The sequence below is a fragment of the Oryzias melastigma genome, linkage group LG1, assembly GCF_002922805.2.
Source record: "Oryzias melastigma strain HK-1 linkage group LG1, ASM292280v2, whole genome shotgun sequence".
Lineage (NCBI taxonomy): Eukaryota > Metazoa > Chordata > Actinopteri > Beloniformes > Adrianichthyidae > Oryzias > Oryzias melastigma.
Window position 1 is genome coordinate 15,905,287 of NC_050512.1, and position 14,597 is coordinate 15,919,883.

Here is a 14,597-nt window from a genome sequence, read left to right on the forward strand (position 1 = left end):
ATATTGGAAAATAACATTTTTTTTACCATAGCATAAAAATGACCAAGTGCTTTTTTTTTTGTTTTTTTCATCTTCTCCAGAGAGTTAAAAACCCAGATCTGATCAGCTCTTCACTAATCTCATTGCTGGTTTCTCTTTGCTCTTCTCAGGACAGAGTTTGGGCTAATGTGGCTAAATGTCTCAACTGTGTGATCGCCATGGTGGACAAACTCCAAGAGGAAGACAACAACAAGCAGGAGTCAGCTCCTGAGCAGCAGCTGGCGGACGTCATCACCTCGCACACCCCTGGTGAGTTAAACAGGAACTTAATAGATTTATGGTGAAAATGTTGAAGTCATTTCCTGTATGACTTATGCTAAAATCTGTTAAATATGCTTAACTTTTCCATTGACAGAAGTAAAGTCTCTTCCAGTTAAAGTTGGCTTGTCAGGATTACACCAAGATGTGCACAGAAATGATTAAATCCCAAAGAAAAATGATCATTTTGTGGTTATATTAAACCATTAAAGGCCCACTGATCATCTTTTGATCTATTGTAGTTGTGTTCTCAGTGGTCTTTTTGTTATGATTATTCTATTTTAATCCAAAATTAAAAAAGAGAATCAGACATTCACCTCTGAGTTGTGGGCGGGACCATTGGCAACTCCACCCCCTTTCCCCTCCCCGATCCTGAAAGTTTAGAGCAGGGAGCTTGTGGTGGATTTTATGTTATAAAAAGCTCTTTTTCCAATAGCATTTTTGTCTGATCCTGATTAAGAAAGATTTCAATAAAGAAAAATTAACAAATCCTTTTTTAATCTTACATTTTCTTTATATATATATCCTCCATCATCAGAAACAAGAACATGTTAAAAACATAAAAAGAAAAAGTAATTTTCAGAGTGGGTCTTTAAAATGGTATTAGGATGCTACTTTTAGAAAATTTACCAATAATTTCTTTAAATTTTCAAAGAAGCACATGTATTTTTACATGAGTTCTCTCAGTAAAACTTTCATGCTAAGTTTGAGCTTTTTTTCTTCAACATTTTTGATCATGACAGGAGAAAATAACCTGTCAGTACTCTAGCAAACCGTAAAGCAATCCACTTTTTTCTTCCTGTTTTTTATTTTTTTATTTTTTTTAAGCTACCATTAGTTCAGTCTGAGAAATTATTTCCAGCCAAAGTAAAATGACTCAGAGTGGCTCATGTTTTTCAAAGAATCATCTGCCTGCTTTGGAAATAGTGACACATTACTTTGTTCCAGCTTTCAGACCCCCTGATGTTCAAACATTAGCAAATGTGAAACAGAAATTGTTGCCAGAAAAAATGGATGAAAGCTGTGTTTGAAATGCAGAGCCATTTACGGTCCACCAGAAGCTTGCCCAGCCTTCCCTCATGTCCAATGAAAATCCTGCCTGAAGCTTGTAACTCAGACAAGTGGCCACATCGCTGGAGCTGCCAACTGGCACACAGAAGCCCCATTAGTCTGACCAGGCGACAAGGAGGACGCAACTCACACTGTTTGTTTGCTCCTGTGAATGTTAGGAGGTGCATTTTTGTCCTTTTGGTATCTTAAAGTCGTGTTTTTCCGATTCTGTGATCCACTATTTGCAAACAAGGCCATCCGCCAAGTCCAAGATAAGTTCAGCCCCCAGAGCGGCTTTATTAAGATGCCCAATAGCCTCAAAGCCAGAACTCATACGCTTGTGAAAATTGTGACTCTGAAAACAAAACAGAAAAATAAACAAAAGATAGAGAAGATGAATCTCTTTAGAGACACGCGCGTGCAAGGATGTTGTGTAGGTTTTCCCCTTTTCCTCTTCTCCTTGAGCGAAACAAGTATTTCTATTAAGACATGATTTATTTGACCAAAGTGAGAGCCACGATGCTCCCTCCAGATTCTACTGTCCATATTTTACCAAAAGTATTTCAGATTTACCAGAACAAAAGTTTAGATATAGAGGGAAAAGAAAACTATCCAACGCTGCCCCCTACTGGTCACTGAGAAGGACTTTCACTCACTCGAGTGTAGTCTGATCAGGTTTTATGTTCTCAGAAACTGAATGATATTTACTGCACATTGTTGGAAGTGATGTGTAATAGATGAACAGATTGATATAATCTCCTCCTGGATACATTTCTAGTTGATGTACCCCAACAGTTGCCACGGGAGACGGATGCCCAAATGATTGAGCTCAGACTAAGAAACTCATCCTGTTGTGATGTGTTGAAGGGATCCAGACAAGTGAAGCACGCTTATGCAATACAGATTTTATGAATTAATAATTAGGTTTGAACCAAGAAAGGCTTTCTTGAGCTTTAATATTATATCTCTTATCTTTCAGACTAACATTTTTTTAGACAAAAGTTCTGTGTTCTATTTATTCATGAAAATCAATAAAAGTTCATTTTTTTTAAGCTAAATTAAGCAAATATGTGTAGGAAGAGCTCCCTCCTCCTCTGCTTCATCTACTAATCTAACAAAAATGTTTTCTCTTTCACAAATCTGATTCAGAATGTGAATATTTCCTTTAATTTGAACATCACAGATGCAGACAGACGGTCTTTTGAGTGGTTTATTTCTGAATTCTGTTTGTTGTTGTGTCTGCTCAGGTGACTGGAAGGAGCAGTTGTATCCGGTGGTAACCAGGTTAAAGGAGTGTGTGAAGGAGGTGGTGGAGAAGGCGAAGAAAGCCATGACCTTTGTGCTCCTGCAGGAGGCGGTGTGCAGCTTACCGCAAGGCTTCGGCCTCCAGCAGAGGAGAGATGTTGTCTTCAGTCAGGCGGTGGGTGGCAGCACCGATCCAACAAACGATCCTCTGTGAAATATTTAAAGTGTTCTTTCTTGCTGTTCAGATGAAAGTACTTGTTTCCTCCTTTGTCTTTGTTTTTAAAGATAAAAATGCAACAAGTGTGCATGTTTTTGCATGCAATCAGATTTGCTTGCTTATTTTTTTTGTTTGGGGTCTACAGCTGGCAGCCTTGGCCTGTGGTTTTGTCCTGAGGTTGTATGCGGGGATGCAGGACAAAGGCTTCCTGAAGCAGCTTCACCTTGTTGGCCTGGTGGCACAGTTTGAGAGTCTGCTCAGCACATATAGTGAGTACTGATTAGATTTTTTTTTGTTTTTTTTCCAAGATCTGCATGAAAAACTTTCTATCAATGACGTCTGTTTGAGGATATTGGGTCATGTGTTGTTTTGGTGGAAAAAAAATACAGTATTTCCCAAGGCTCAAAAAATGAATTTACTCCATTCATTCATTCCTTCATCTTCTTTGCTGTTAATAAAAAATATTTAAAACTGTGAATGAAGCTGCTGTTGGTCCTTAAAGGTGATCCAGAAGAGTGATGTTGTTCTGTGTTTCCCCTGAAGGTGAGGAGATCGGGATGCTTGAAGACATGGAGGTCGGAATTTCCGATCTGCACAAAGTGGTGTTCAAGATCACAGAGGCCAAAACAGCCGACCTGAGCGAGCTGCAGCCTTTCCTGTGCGGCAGACGGTGAGGCTCTCCTCCTCGTCTTCTGTTAGATGATGACCAAATCTGAAAAGAAAGTCTTTGCATACTGACAAGAAAGACAAACTGTAATTTCAAGCTGCTTTTATGTTGCAGTTAACCAGAACGCAGTGTTTGCAAACCTTTGATTAGTTTATTTACACACGGTTCAAGTGGAAGCGAAAGGAATTTTGAATGAACTTTCATTTAGAGTGTGCAGTTGTCAATTCCCATCAATGTTCTCCATTATTCTCTGGTACTGTCTCACAGTTTTCTGTTTATCATTATGTGATAAAATGTTGAGATTATAACCTGATAATTGCCATAAAGATCTGACTGCTGTTTTGAAAGTGATCCAAAATCAGCCAGTAGACTGAATAAAATACCAAATAATTTGGTTTAAAGATCTACTCCTATATGAAAATTGTATTTCTGTTTTTTTTATTGTTTTTAGCATTTTCTTATGGCATTTGTCTCATGATGGAGGACATAAATAAAAAAATAAGCCTAAAACTGCTTTTAATTTCTGATTGCAATGCAGGAGACGCAAAAATGTAATTTAAAAAGGCTTGTAGTTGTAATATAAAAGCTTCTACGGCAAGCCACAAGCTCCCTGCTCTGTTCTGATGCATCCTTTAGCTGACGACTACATTTATGGACGTCTTCATTTTCCTCGTCTGAGATGGTATCTGGCTCACAACTGTACAGCTGGATAGCTCCAATATTACTCATTTTTGGTAATGTTAGGTTGGGGGGCTGTAAGATTGCAGAAATGCATGTAAAGAAAAAGATTATTATTATTTTTTTTTTTTTAATTTAACCTTTATTTAACCAGGAAGTCCCATTGAGATGAGATCTCTTTGTCATGGGAGACCCGCGCTATAAGGCATCATCACACAAACAATTTACAGTTAAAACAATAAAGTAGAAATCAAATACAATCCAAATGAACAGTATAACAAAAATAAAAAGACTAAATCATGAGTAATACAGTCTGGTCAAGAGTGACATGTGCATATTTCTTTAAAAGCTCAGAAAGCTTTTATGTTTTTTTCCGGTTCAGGATTACGAGCAGACACAAGAATTCTTAATGACCTGAATCTGTGTTAGTAAAGTATAAATAAGTTATGAACCAGATAATGATAATTCATGTAAAGAAAATGGTAGAGCCGAGGTGGGATTATATAAGTTCGCTTCCTCCCACTCCCTTTCAAGCAATCGATAATTTGATGCTTAGTTATCCCTCGTCTGACATATCTTTGTACGGTTGTAAACCTTTGTTGATTGCATTATTCTTGCCTTGATTGCTTAAAATAAACCATTTCAAATCAAATCAAATAAAAAAAAGATGGGTAAGGGGCAGGCTTATTCATAGCAACGGTCTCGCTCACAACTCAGAGGCGTTTCTAATAAACTATTGCCGCCCTGCAGAAACTATGTTCTAGAAAACAACAGTTTATTAGTCACTATTATTTTGGCTACAAACTGCATAATCATAATCAAAAGATCACTGGGGAACACGTTTACAACAGATCAAAAGATGAATGGAGTTGGACTTTGAATAAGTTAATAGATTAATAGGTTTGAAAATGGTTAAAACATCTATTTTTACCTGTTTCTTTACATGGTACCACGTGATAATGTGGGAAAATTTATATTTTTCACAAGTGTTGATCTTGACAAATGATAAATATGGTATAGAATTTTAAACATCAGTGCTATGCAGGATCACATGCTATTTTCTCACATTCTATTAGACGAAAAACACCTTTGATCTGCTTTGATAGTGAAAGCTATTATGTCATGCGAAAGCAAAAAACTCACCTTATGTTATAACATGCTGCTAGTATCGGAGGTTTCTTTGGAATTTGAACCAAGTGAACTTTGCCCTACTTATGAATAAATATATACCCTATACATATAGCATACAGAGCACTCAGGACTTTGATCCTGGATACTTAATGTTATTTTAAAAGGTTGACTTGCAGCAAGGAGTTGAAACTGCTTTCTAGGTAGCGTGAGACGGTGCATGTCTGTCTTACCCTGTCAGTTGTTCTGTCAGCCCGCCAAACTTTCTTTCTTCCATTTCCCTCTGTGTGTCATGCACGAATTCCATCAACTTCTCTTTTCAAAACCTTTCCCACACCTGCATTCAGTGTCAAATTGTGCAACTTCTTAATCATGTTCTGCTGAGCTGCAAAACATATTGGGTTACTGTATTTTAACCCCCTTTTTCCCGCTGGTTTCAGAGACCATTTCACTGTCGAAGTGCCATTACCACAGCCGATTTTCCAAACTCTGCCAGAGGAGATCAAGGAGGGCAGACCTCTGCGAGTGTTTCCGGTGCTGTTTAACGTGGGCATCAACGAGCAGCAAACAATAGCCGAGAGGTACAACAGACGCTATTTCTTCGAAAGTCTTTAAACTTTGCTATTTTTTTTATTTTTTTTTTTTACAATAACATTCATGGCGTTCACTGAATCTGCTGCACTTTGTTTTCCCCCTTTTCCTGTTGACAAGAATCTTCTTGCATAGGAATTACAGGATTAAATTCATGTGCAAACATACAGGAAAGATCCAGTGAGCGTGTATCACACCCACAATTAAAAAATTAAACATTTCAAGGTGGCAATAAACAATAAGAAAAAAAAATCTGGTTAAAATAATTGATGTACTGTTAATCATACATTACATACTTTCCAAAACAGCTTTACCAAGTGCTATAAACCATAAAAGTATGTCATTGAATTGAACCGTGTAATAATAAAGTATTTCACGTCAAAACTGCTGAAAGGCTATTAAAATTTTATATAAAAAGTTTACTAAAAAGACATCTGCAATCCCCTATTCTATCCGTCATGAAGAAAGCCCATCAGATTTATGTAATCCAGATGAGTCAGCATTTTTCTCTCCTTTGGTTCAGCGATCCGAGGTATGCGTTTTACTGGATAAAAATCAAAAGGCACTCCTCCAACTGAAAATGAAAAAAAAAGAAACTGTCATCTCTAATAGCAATATACTGTTATTCTTATCAAAAAATATCTTAAATAAGAGTCAAATTGACACAGAAAAGTATTCTGTAATCTTTCATATTACTGTACATATCATCAGTTTGAATGAGCTGACATCCTGGCAATAGTAAATAATTGTAAGACCAATTAGGTAACATTTATTATTTCCCCAGTAAACATAAAGAAAAAGCATGCAAATATTTGTTATAAATGTATAGTTCTGTAACTACAGTAACTTTGAGAAAAAATAATTGCGATTCCTAGCAATAATTTTTTTCCCAGGTTTGCAATTGGTTACATTTTTTGTAATCAATTCCCTAATATTTAACTTTCACTGTAAATAAAGCAAACATGACTAAACAGATCTGTTCATGTGGTTAAAAAGCGACTGATTGATGTGTCATGCCGTTTGAAAAGTCTTTAGGACTAAGCAAGAATGCGCCTTTCCTCTCCTAGACAAATTTAAACAATCAAAAACAGTAAATTTGAATTCTACTGCACTAACTCCTCTTCGTTCATCTGTGCAGGTTTGGAGATATCTCTCTACAAGAAAGAATAAACCAGAAGAACTTTGAGATCCTAGACGCCTATTATAAATTATTAAATGAAAAGGTGCCGCTAGAATGTAAGTATATTTTTCTTAACTTTTAATTTGTAAATATCAAATACAGTTTGTCATTTTTTGGATCTTTGTGTAGCATTTTGAAATTATATGCTTGGTCTCCAGCAAAAAAAAAAATATATATATATATATATATATAAAAATATAAAAAGTTTAAGAAAAAGCACAAAAACAGCTACTTTTTACTTCTACTCAAAAGCTTTTATTTTGAAATAACACTGCTTTTCCTCAAGCGCCTCTGATTATCACAAAAATACTGCCTCTAGTAAACTTCACATTGAGAAAAATTATCAGTTCAAAGTTCAATAAAACACAGTTCATGTACATATATAGTCATATGCATATTTATATATAACATATTTTTTTTTATTTAATTTACTTACCAGAGCACGCAAAGGGAATTAGTTGGCCACAAAAATAAAACAGTGAACCAGGACTATGCATTCCATAAAAGCAAAGAACTACAAGAAATGACAGACTGACATGTACTATCATACATGGGAAAAGTTAGGAACTACTGACAGTAGAGTTTCTTAATTATACTGGAATTTTCTCCCAGGCTGTGTGTCAATACAGTTGTCGCTTCAGGTCACAAACGTCTTTGGTAACTGGGAGTTCAATCAAAATTGAAATCTTCAATTTTGCCCTAAAGACAGAAACTGGATATCAATTCATTCATCTGTGAGTTGATTAAAAGTTTGTTGATGAGCACATTAGTGAAAATGTAAAAATATGATCTACATACATTTGATTTAAAAAAAATCCACAAAAGGAACTGCCTTTTTTAAAAAAGCACAGATCTTCTGGGACTGTGAGGTTTGGATAAAAAAAATAAACGAAAAGAAAACGATTTAAATGTATTGGGGTTTTAAAATATTAAAGTTCTGTCTTATCAGCTTTGTCAGGAGCTGGAAGTAGTGGCAGGATCAGTTAAAAGTCTGCTCCCAAATGGGTCTTCTTGCTGCAGAGGTTTCCCAGCCTTTCATCTGATCAGTATCACCAAGTGTAATCAGGTGAAGACAACATAGAGGGCTACCTGCAGGCAAGAAGCTAAGAGTTCATGTAAATACATAAACCACACTTGAGATCTAACACCAGCTTTCACAGTTAGCAAAAGACTTCGCAAAACATCATGTGCTGAAGAACCTGCTAATATGTATTTAGCCCAAAGTGTTCACACTGTACAAGCAGGGAGGGGCTTCTTTTTCAATCGTTTACTAGCGTATGTCCATCACTTGAAGTTGAAAGGTTTGAAATGTTGAAGCGATACAAATATTGCAATTTGGGCACAAAATGGAAACAGTTCGTCTCATTACTAGCATACTTGTAATGGCAGATGTAGATTACCATCAAGTCTAGATGTGGCCTTGGTTTGTCTTAAAACAAAAAATAAAACAAGCACAGACGTCACCAGAACCTTAGTGGTTAAGGCACATTCATTCAAGTTTTTTTTTTGTTTATTATTATTATGAAAAATATTTTGTTGTGGAAATCAGACAATTTTGATTGTTCCCTTTTAAGAACAGATATTTCTTATTTTATCAAAAGAAAAACAGCAGGAATTTGCTTGGGTAAAAGTAACTTAATATCAAAAATATTAAATGATTTGTTGTGGATGCTTTGAAATTTGATTACATTAATGATATCAATGATCCTTAATAGCCTGAATCTATTAATATCTATTAATATTTGATAAGTCCTGAACCGGATATTGATCATTCATGTAGAGAAAATGGTATGGTCGAGTCGGGGTGGGATTATATAAGTTCGATCCTTCCACTATCTTTCAAGCGATCTGCTTGTGATTTATTAAGTGATACGCTATGTATTATGACCTGATTGATTGGAATAAACCATTTCATTCATTCAACTTGTAGCCAATATGAGATACAGTTGTAATTGTGAACTGGTTCCCCATCTGGAACCGGTACCAATCCACGTCTGGTACTGAGTAAAGGTTAGGACTAGGGTACTGGAGAGATCTGGGAGCCTTAATTTAATTGAACCAGCCAGCATGTCAAAAACGACGAGTTGGGGACACCCCAAGCATCAAATAGTGACACATAGGGGTTCTTAGCCATGCGTCAATGTGTGACGACTTTTGGAAAGGAAATTTGCTGTTGAAACTTGTACAGCTAAATCCGAGCAAAGACTTTCAGTGGACACTTGTTGCCGAGGGCATTGTGGATGTAGCTTTAGAGTTCATTAGATTAGTACAAATCTTTTCAAATGTCAAAAAACAAATACAACTTACTTCCAAAAATACAAAGCACAGAATTCCTGAAACCTGGGCGTAGACTGTAGAAATATGTATGTCATCTGCATAGGAGTGAATCCTAAAAGAAAACATTAAAGGAATTATTGTTTTCTAGCTTGGTAAAGATATTAACACTTTTTTTCCCTCAGCAAAAGACTCTAACAAAGTTTTAACTTTTATGCAAACAGGTTTGCCATGTTTTCAGGCACAGACTGACATAAAGGAGTTACTTGAAACCCTGGGCCAGAATGTAGTCACAAAGAAGAGAAAGAATGTGGAAATACTCTGGATTGCTGGAGCTGTGAGTTATTTCAACCTGCTGTCTTTAGCAATGCTAAACATTTTTTGTTCAAACTCTTGTATTACTGATATAAACTGTCGTCTGGTTGTTTTCCTTCCACTTTCTTCAGTGAGTCCAAAGAATGAAATGATGAGCAAATGACTTCAGTAATGTGAAATTAATGCAGGCGTGATGCAGATCCTTATTTCTTATAGTATTTTGTTTCATCAGTGAGCCATAAAGCATGTGCTGACTATTGAAAACATGCTTTAGCTTGTTATAAGTATTTACTTCACAGAGCTGCCTCAAATCCCGGCAACATTTGTAACGGATTTGAATGTTTATGGGTTTTCTTCAAGGACTTCCTCCCGGAATCCACAAACAGGCTTCATAGATCAATTGATAACTTTTCAGGTCGTTTTGTGATCCTGAGATAAGCAGGCCACACACAAGGTTCCGGAAATACCTCACTTTTGTTCTGAGATAACCCCCGTCTTCCTGCACATACTTTTATACCCATCATAGCGGGTATAACCATCAGATTTGCTGTCGTGCAACATAGAAACAACTAGTTTTACAGTTTTGGAAAATCCCAATCACATACCCAATCACTAGAAAGTTGGCCATTTTCAGCTTCCATACTTCAAAATACAAAGGAATGATTTATTTCATCAGAGAAGTGACCCTATAAAATATTTATTTTCTGCAAGAATCACTGCTGCTAACAAAAATGTCCCATTTTTTCAGCAAGTAATTTTGTCTCTACATCCCCATCAGATCTGCCGAAGGTTAAATGGTATCAGGTTTACCAGCTGTAAAAGTGCCAAAGACCGAACATCCATGTCTGTCACATTAGAGCAGTGCGCCCTGCTGCGGGACGAACACCAGCTCAGCAAAGACTTCTTCGTTCGCGCTCTGGACTGTATGCGGAGGTGAGCCCACAGCAGAGAACTGTCTGTCAGTGTGATAGGTCGCAAGTTATTATTTTATCTTAAAATTCTGAATATAATTTTTCTTAAAACATTCATCTGCTTTGGTAAAGCAGAAACTGGCCTCATTATAAGGGTCTGGAAAGTGCATGTGAGGAATTAAAAAAAGGAAGTCATTTGAAACCCAGTTTCCCACGATTCTATTCACTCATGAATGCAAAACTCCAGTTGAATTACACATACTGTGCATTCAGAGGGTATTCACATGATCATCAATAGTCACCATGAAAAAAAAAAATTAAAAAAATCAAAGAAAATAAAGTTGTAAAGTTATGAGAAAAAGTCGAAATTTTGCTAGAATAAAGTTGTAAAATTATGACGAAATATTCTGAGAATTAAGTCATACAATTATGCTTCAGAAAGTTATATTTTACATAGAAAAGTCACCATTTTTCCAAAATAAACTTTTATATTTTTCTTTTAAAATGTTTCAATAAAGACAATTGAACACAACCTACTCAGATAATGTTTCTGGTCATTGTGCTGCTCAACAATTTCACGGAATCTGATTTGCTTTTTTTTATACATTATATTCTTTAAATTATAACTTTTTTTTTAGAAAAAAAAGAATATTTTCTTGTAATATTTCTAATGTTTAAATAAAAAATGTACAATTTTATTTTCATAAAATGTTGACTTATTCTCATAATACTGCAATTCATAAAAGTTAGATTTTTCTCATAATTTAACAACTTTTTCTCCTAAAGTGTCACGTTTTTTGTCTTAATCTTGCAACATTTTTTTTAATTAGTGTACGACATTATTCTCATATATTTGCTCATTTATTTTCTTTTTCAACCTCCCCTTCTCTTAATTAGTTTCATGTCACCACCCCATTCTAGGATTATCAAAATGTTTTCCTTTTTTTCTTTTATTGATTTTTGTTCATATTGACTTTCACTAATACATTTTGGTAAATATTTTAAAACAGATTTATCTCGTGATGTCATCTAATTTATTCACGATAGATTTCTCTTGAAAGAAAGACAAAACCAAATATAAATTAAACTAAAGTTATGTCTTGTGTTTAACTTTTGTGGTGTTTTTGTATCTATTGACTTTATAATTTGTCAAACTAGCTTTTCCACTTGAACGTTTCTTGCCTCACAAATCTATAGTTCTTTTGTGCAGCTTTCTGTAACACTATAAAAAACAGTATTATTTCAAAAACTATGTGTTTAAGTAATAACCTGCCCCTACATCATCCATCTCAACCATCACGAGTACTTTGTCTTCACTTTCTTTCACCGTGAGATTTTTTTTCTATCAGCTCTATCATCTTACCATCAGTTTCATCTGTCACTTCCTTGAAACGCTGCAGGGACCGCGCTGCCTGTTCATATATGCCACTGGGATCAACTTTTCTATCTGTGTTTGATAGAGCAGCCTGTCTGTAGAAAAAGTGGAGTACCTGTACTGGCTCGTTCAAACTTGACAATTGGAAACTATTATGACAATCGGAAACTATTCGATCATTTTGGAATTTTTACAAAACCTAAAGAGGCAACACGCAAACAAAGAATAAAATGACATAGTTCATTTAATAAATCTGATTAATTAATCAAAGTAACCAAGTTTATATTTGCTTAAATATTATTGCACATATTTTGTCACATGCACTTATTTCATTCGTATGATTTAAAGCAACATCAGGATAATGCATGAAAATTATCTAAAAGAATTGTTTCATGTCCCAGAATTCATGTTTTGTGTTGCCACTGAGATCTGACCCAAACACACATTTCAAGGAGACTATGACATTATTTTTATCACCTATGTTTTTGTTTGTTGCACTGATCTGAATCATTTGTTGGTTTATGATCATCTCATAATAACACACATTAATGGACAGAAGCAATGTGGTGTCGACAAAACCAGTACAAAGGGAATCTATCCTTTGTCCGTCGTGTTGAAAGGAACGTATTTTTATTTAAAAAAATACTTTGGTGACTTCTTATAAGAGGACAAACAATGGGATAAAGTCCTTTAGTTTCCGTTTCAATAGATACAATTTTGATCAATGTAACGTTTGTATTGTATTTTACTGGGTACTTTGGTCTCAAACGTGTGTGATCCACGTCATCTTCAGGAGCGTGAGTGAACGGTTTCATGTCTCTGTGAGACCCTCTGATTGGCTGGTGACCTGTTAGGTGTAAGGTGCCTCTTCCCAGAAGACAACTGAGATAGTTCTACTATAACAATGACCAGGCTGAAGCAAGCATAGAAAGTCAATAGAGGAATTCATCCTACAGTCAGCAAATGACTGACTTTTAACAGATCATCTACATACAGTGGAGAAAGTAAACATTTGATCACCCTGTTGTCACTGTCAGTAATTAAATGAATATGTTGAGAAGGTCTGTGATGATGCACAGCTTTGAATATGATTTGTGAATTGCAAGCAGCTTAATTGAAAAAGTTAGTTGGATTTTAGGTTTACAATTAAAAACCTGCTTGTCTTTATATAAAAAGGAATTATATGTTTCAAGCTTCTCGTATCAAATTGATGTCCCTCATAAGCACAGCAATCGTCAGAAGTTGCTTATCGAAGAAAGCAGTTTGGCATCTGTCCAGCTGTGCTGACACCGAGACAAATCAAATCCTTGAAAATGGAAGTATGAGACCTATTAACTTTAAGACATTGCTGCCATTAATGTCGTTTTGTCATTAAATTCTCATTAAAACTGCATGCTAATTTCATCGATCCCCAAAGAACTCATCCTCGTGCTGCGCTTGTTCTCACATTACTGTTTCATCCATCACAGCTTAATTTTCTATTGCTGCATTTGTAAGACTCGCAGACTCTTTGTCTGTGTGAACATTCAGGGACAATTCACCAAAGAGCTCTTAAGTGCTCAGTCAGTGCAAGAAAGCCCATTAAGACAGCGCCTTTTCTGTACTAATGCACCAGACTTTTGATTTCTCTCTGTCCGTTCTGTTTCACTCTCTGATGGGCGACTCTGCAGTCGGCTGACCCAGGGAGACACGTGGCAGTGGGAGGACCCTGAAGCTGGCACTGTGACAGAGAACAAACCAGCATCACGCCACTTTTATCCCATTGCCCTGCTGCTCGTTAGCTCCCACTTGCTGGTCGTCTGGCTCATTTTAAGTCTTGTTTTTCTGCTTGCAAAATATCAATAAACTGCTGACAATGCTATCTCTACCTGCTTCCTTCCTGTCTTCTGATAGTTTTCAAGTAAGTGGGAATACCATGATTTAACTATGTGTTCTGCGTGGATTACTACTGTGTCACAGGAGCCAAAAAAAATGCAAACAAAAAGGAAAAAAATCCTACTAGTCACTCCGAAGTACAAGTCGCACTTTTGAGAGTTTGATGACTTGCTATTAGTCTGAGGAAAGAAAAAAAATAAAAGCAAAATCACATTTTCTCCTTGCAAAACAGAAAAATATAATAAAGTTTAGGAGAAGAATGATCCGACTCTCTTCCATGTTTGTTTTGGACGGCACTTCTCCTTCTGCGTTGCTGTCAGTAGCAAATACTGATACAGACACCTTCAGCGCCCTCTAGTGGTTGTTAGTGAGAAACCATCGCTAAAGGGCAAGTAGTTTTTAGTGGAAAAATGACAAAAATATGAGCCTAAAAATGAAATAAAAGGTGCTCCTGAGTATAAGTCGCATCTCTGGCCAAATAATGAAAAAAATTAACATGACATTCTGAGAAAAATATGGTATCTTTAGGTAGTTAATATCAAGGTAGGTTTTCCATTGAGTTTTCCATTTTCCTGCTCAATTTCCCCTTTCAAGTATGAAATCAGACCTCTCTGTTTTTACTATTAACACAATTTCACACCCAAATATCTTTAACTGTAAAAAGTAAACCTGATATTTCAGGGTTATTTTCTACTAAAACAGTCTATCTGCTTTGTCATCTTTTTATAGTATCACCCTGATCCTAGGCTGACTGTATTTAACTGGAATCCCTTGATGCCTACATTTATTTCCAG

General features: G+C 35.9%; 1 protein-coding gene across 1 annotated transcript in view; it reads left to right on the plus strand.

Moving 5' to 3' along the window:
- Positions 1-13,795, plus strand: part of inpp4b (inositol polyphosphate-4-phosphatase type II B) — a 147,173-nt gene extending 133,378 nt beyond the window's left edge. The window contains exons 15-22 of the mRNA XM_036212286.1: positions 2,595-2,767; positions 2,955-3,078; positions 3,353-3,479; positions 5,723-5,863; positions 7,012-7,109; positions 9,552-9,664; positions 10,421-10,575; positions 13,599-13,795. Of these exons, the coding sequence (XP_036068179.1) occupies positions 2,595-2,767; positions 2,955-3,078; positions 3,353-3,479; positions 5,723-5,863; positions 7,012-7,109; positions 9,552-9,664; positions 10,421-10,575; positions 13,599-13,773 (1,106 nt within the window). The 3' untranslated portion in view covers positions 13,774-13,795. The remainder of the gene's footprint in view (positions 1-2,594; positions 2,768-2,954; positions 3,079-3,352; positions 3,480-5,722; positions 5,864-7,011; positions 7,110-9,551; positions 9,665-10,420; positions 10,576-13,598) is intronic.
- The last annotated feature ends 802 nt before the right edge of the window (positions 13,796-14,597 follow it).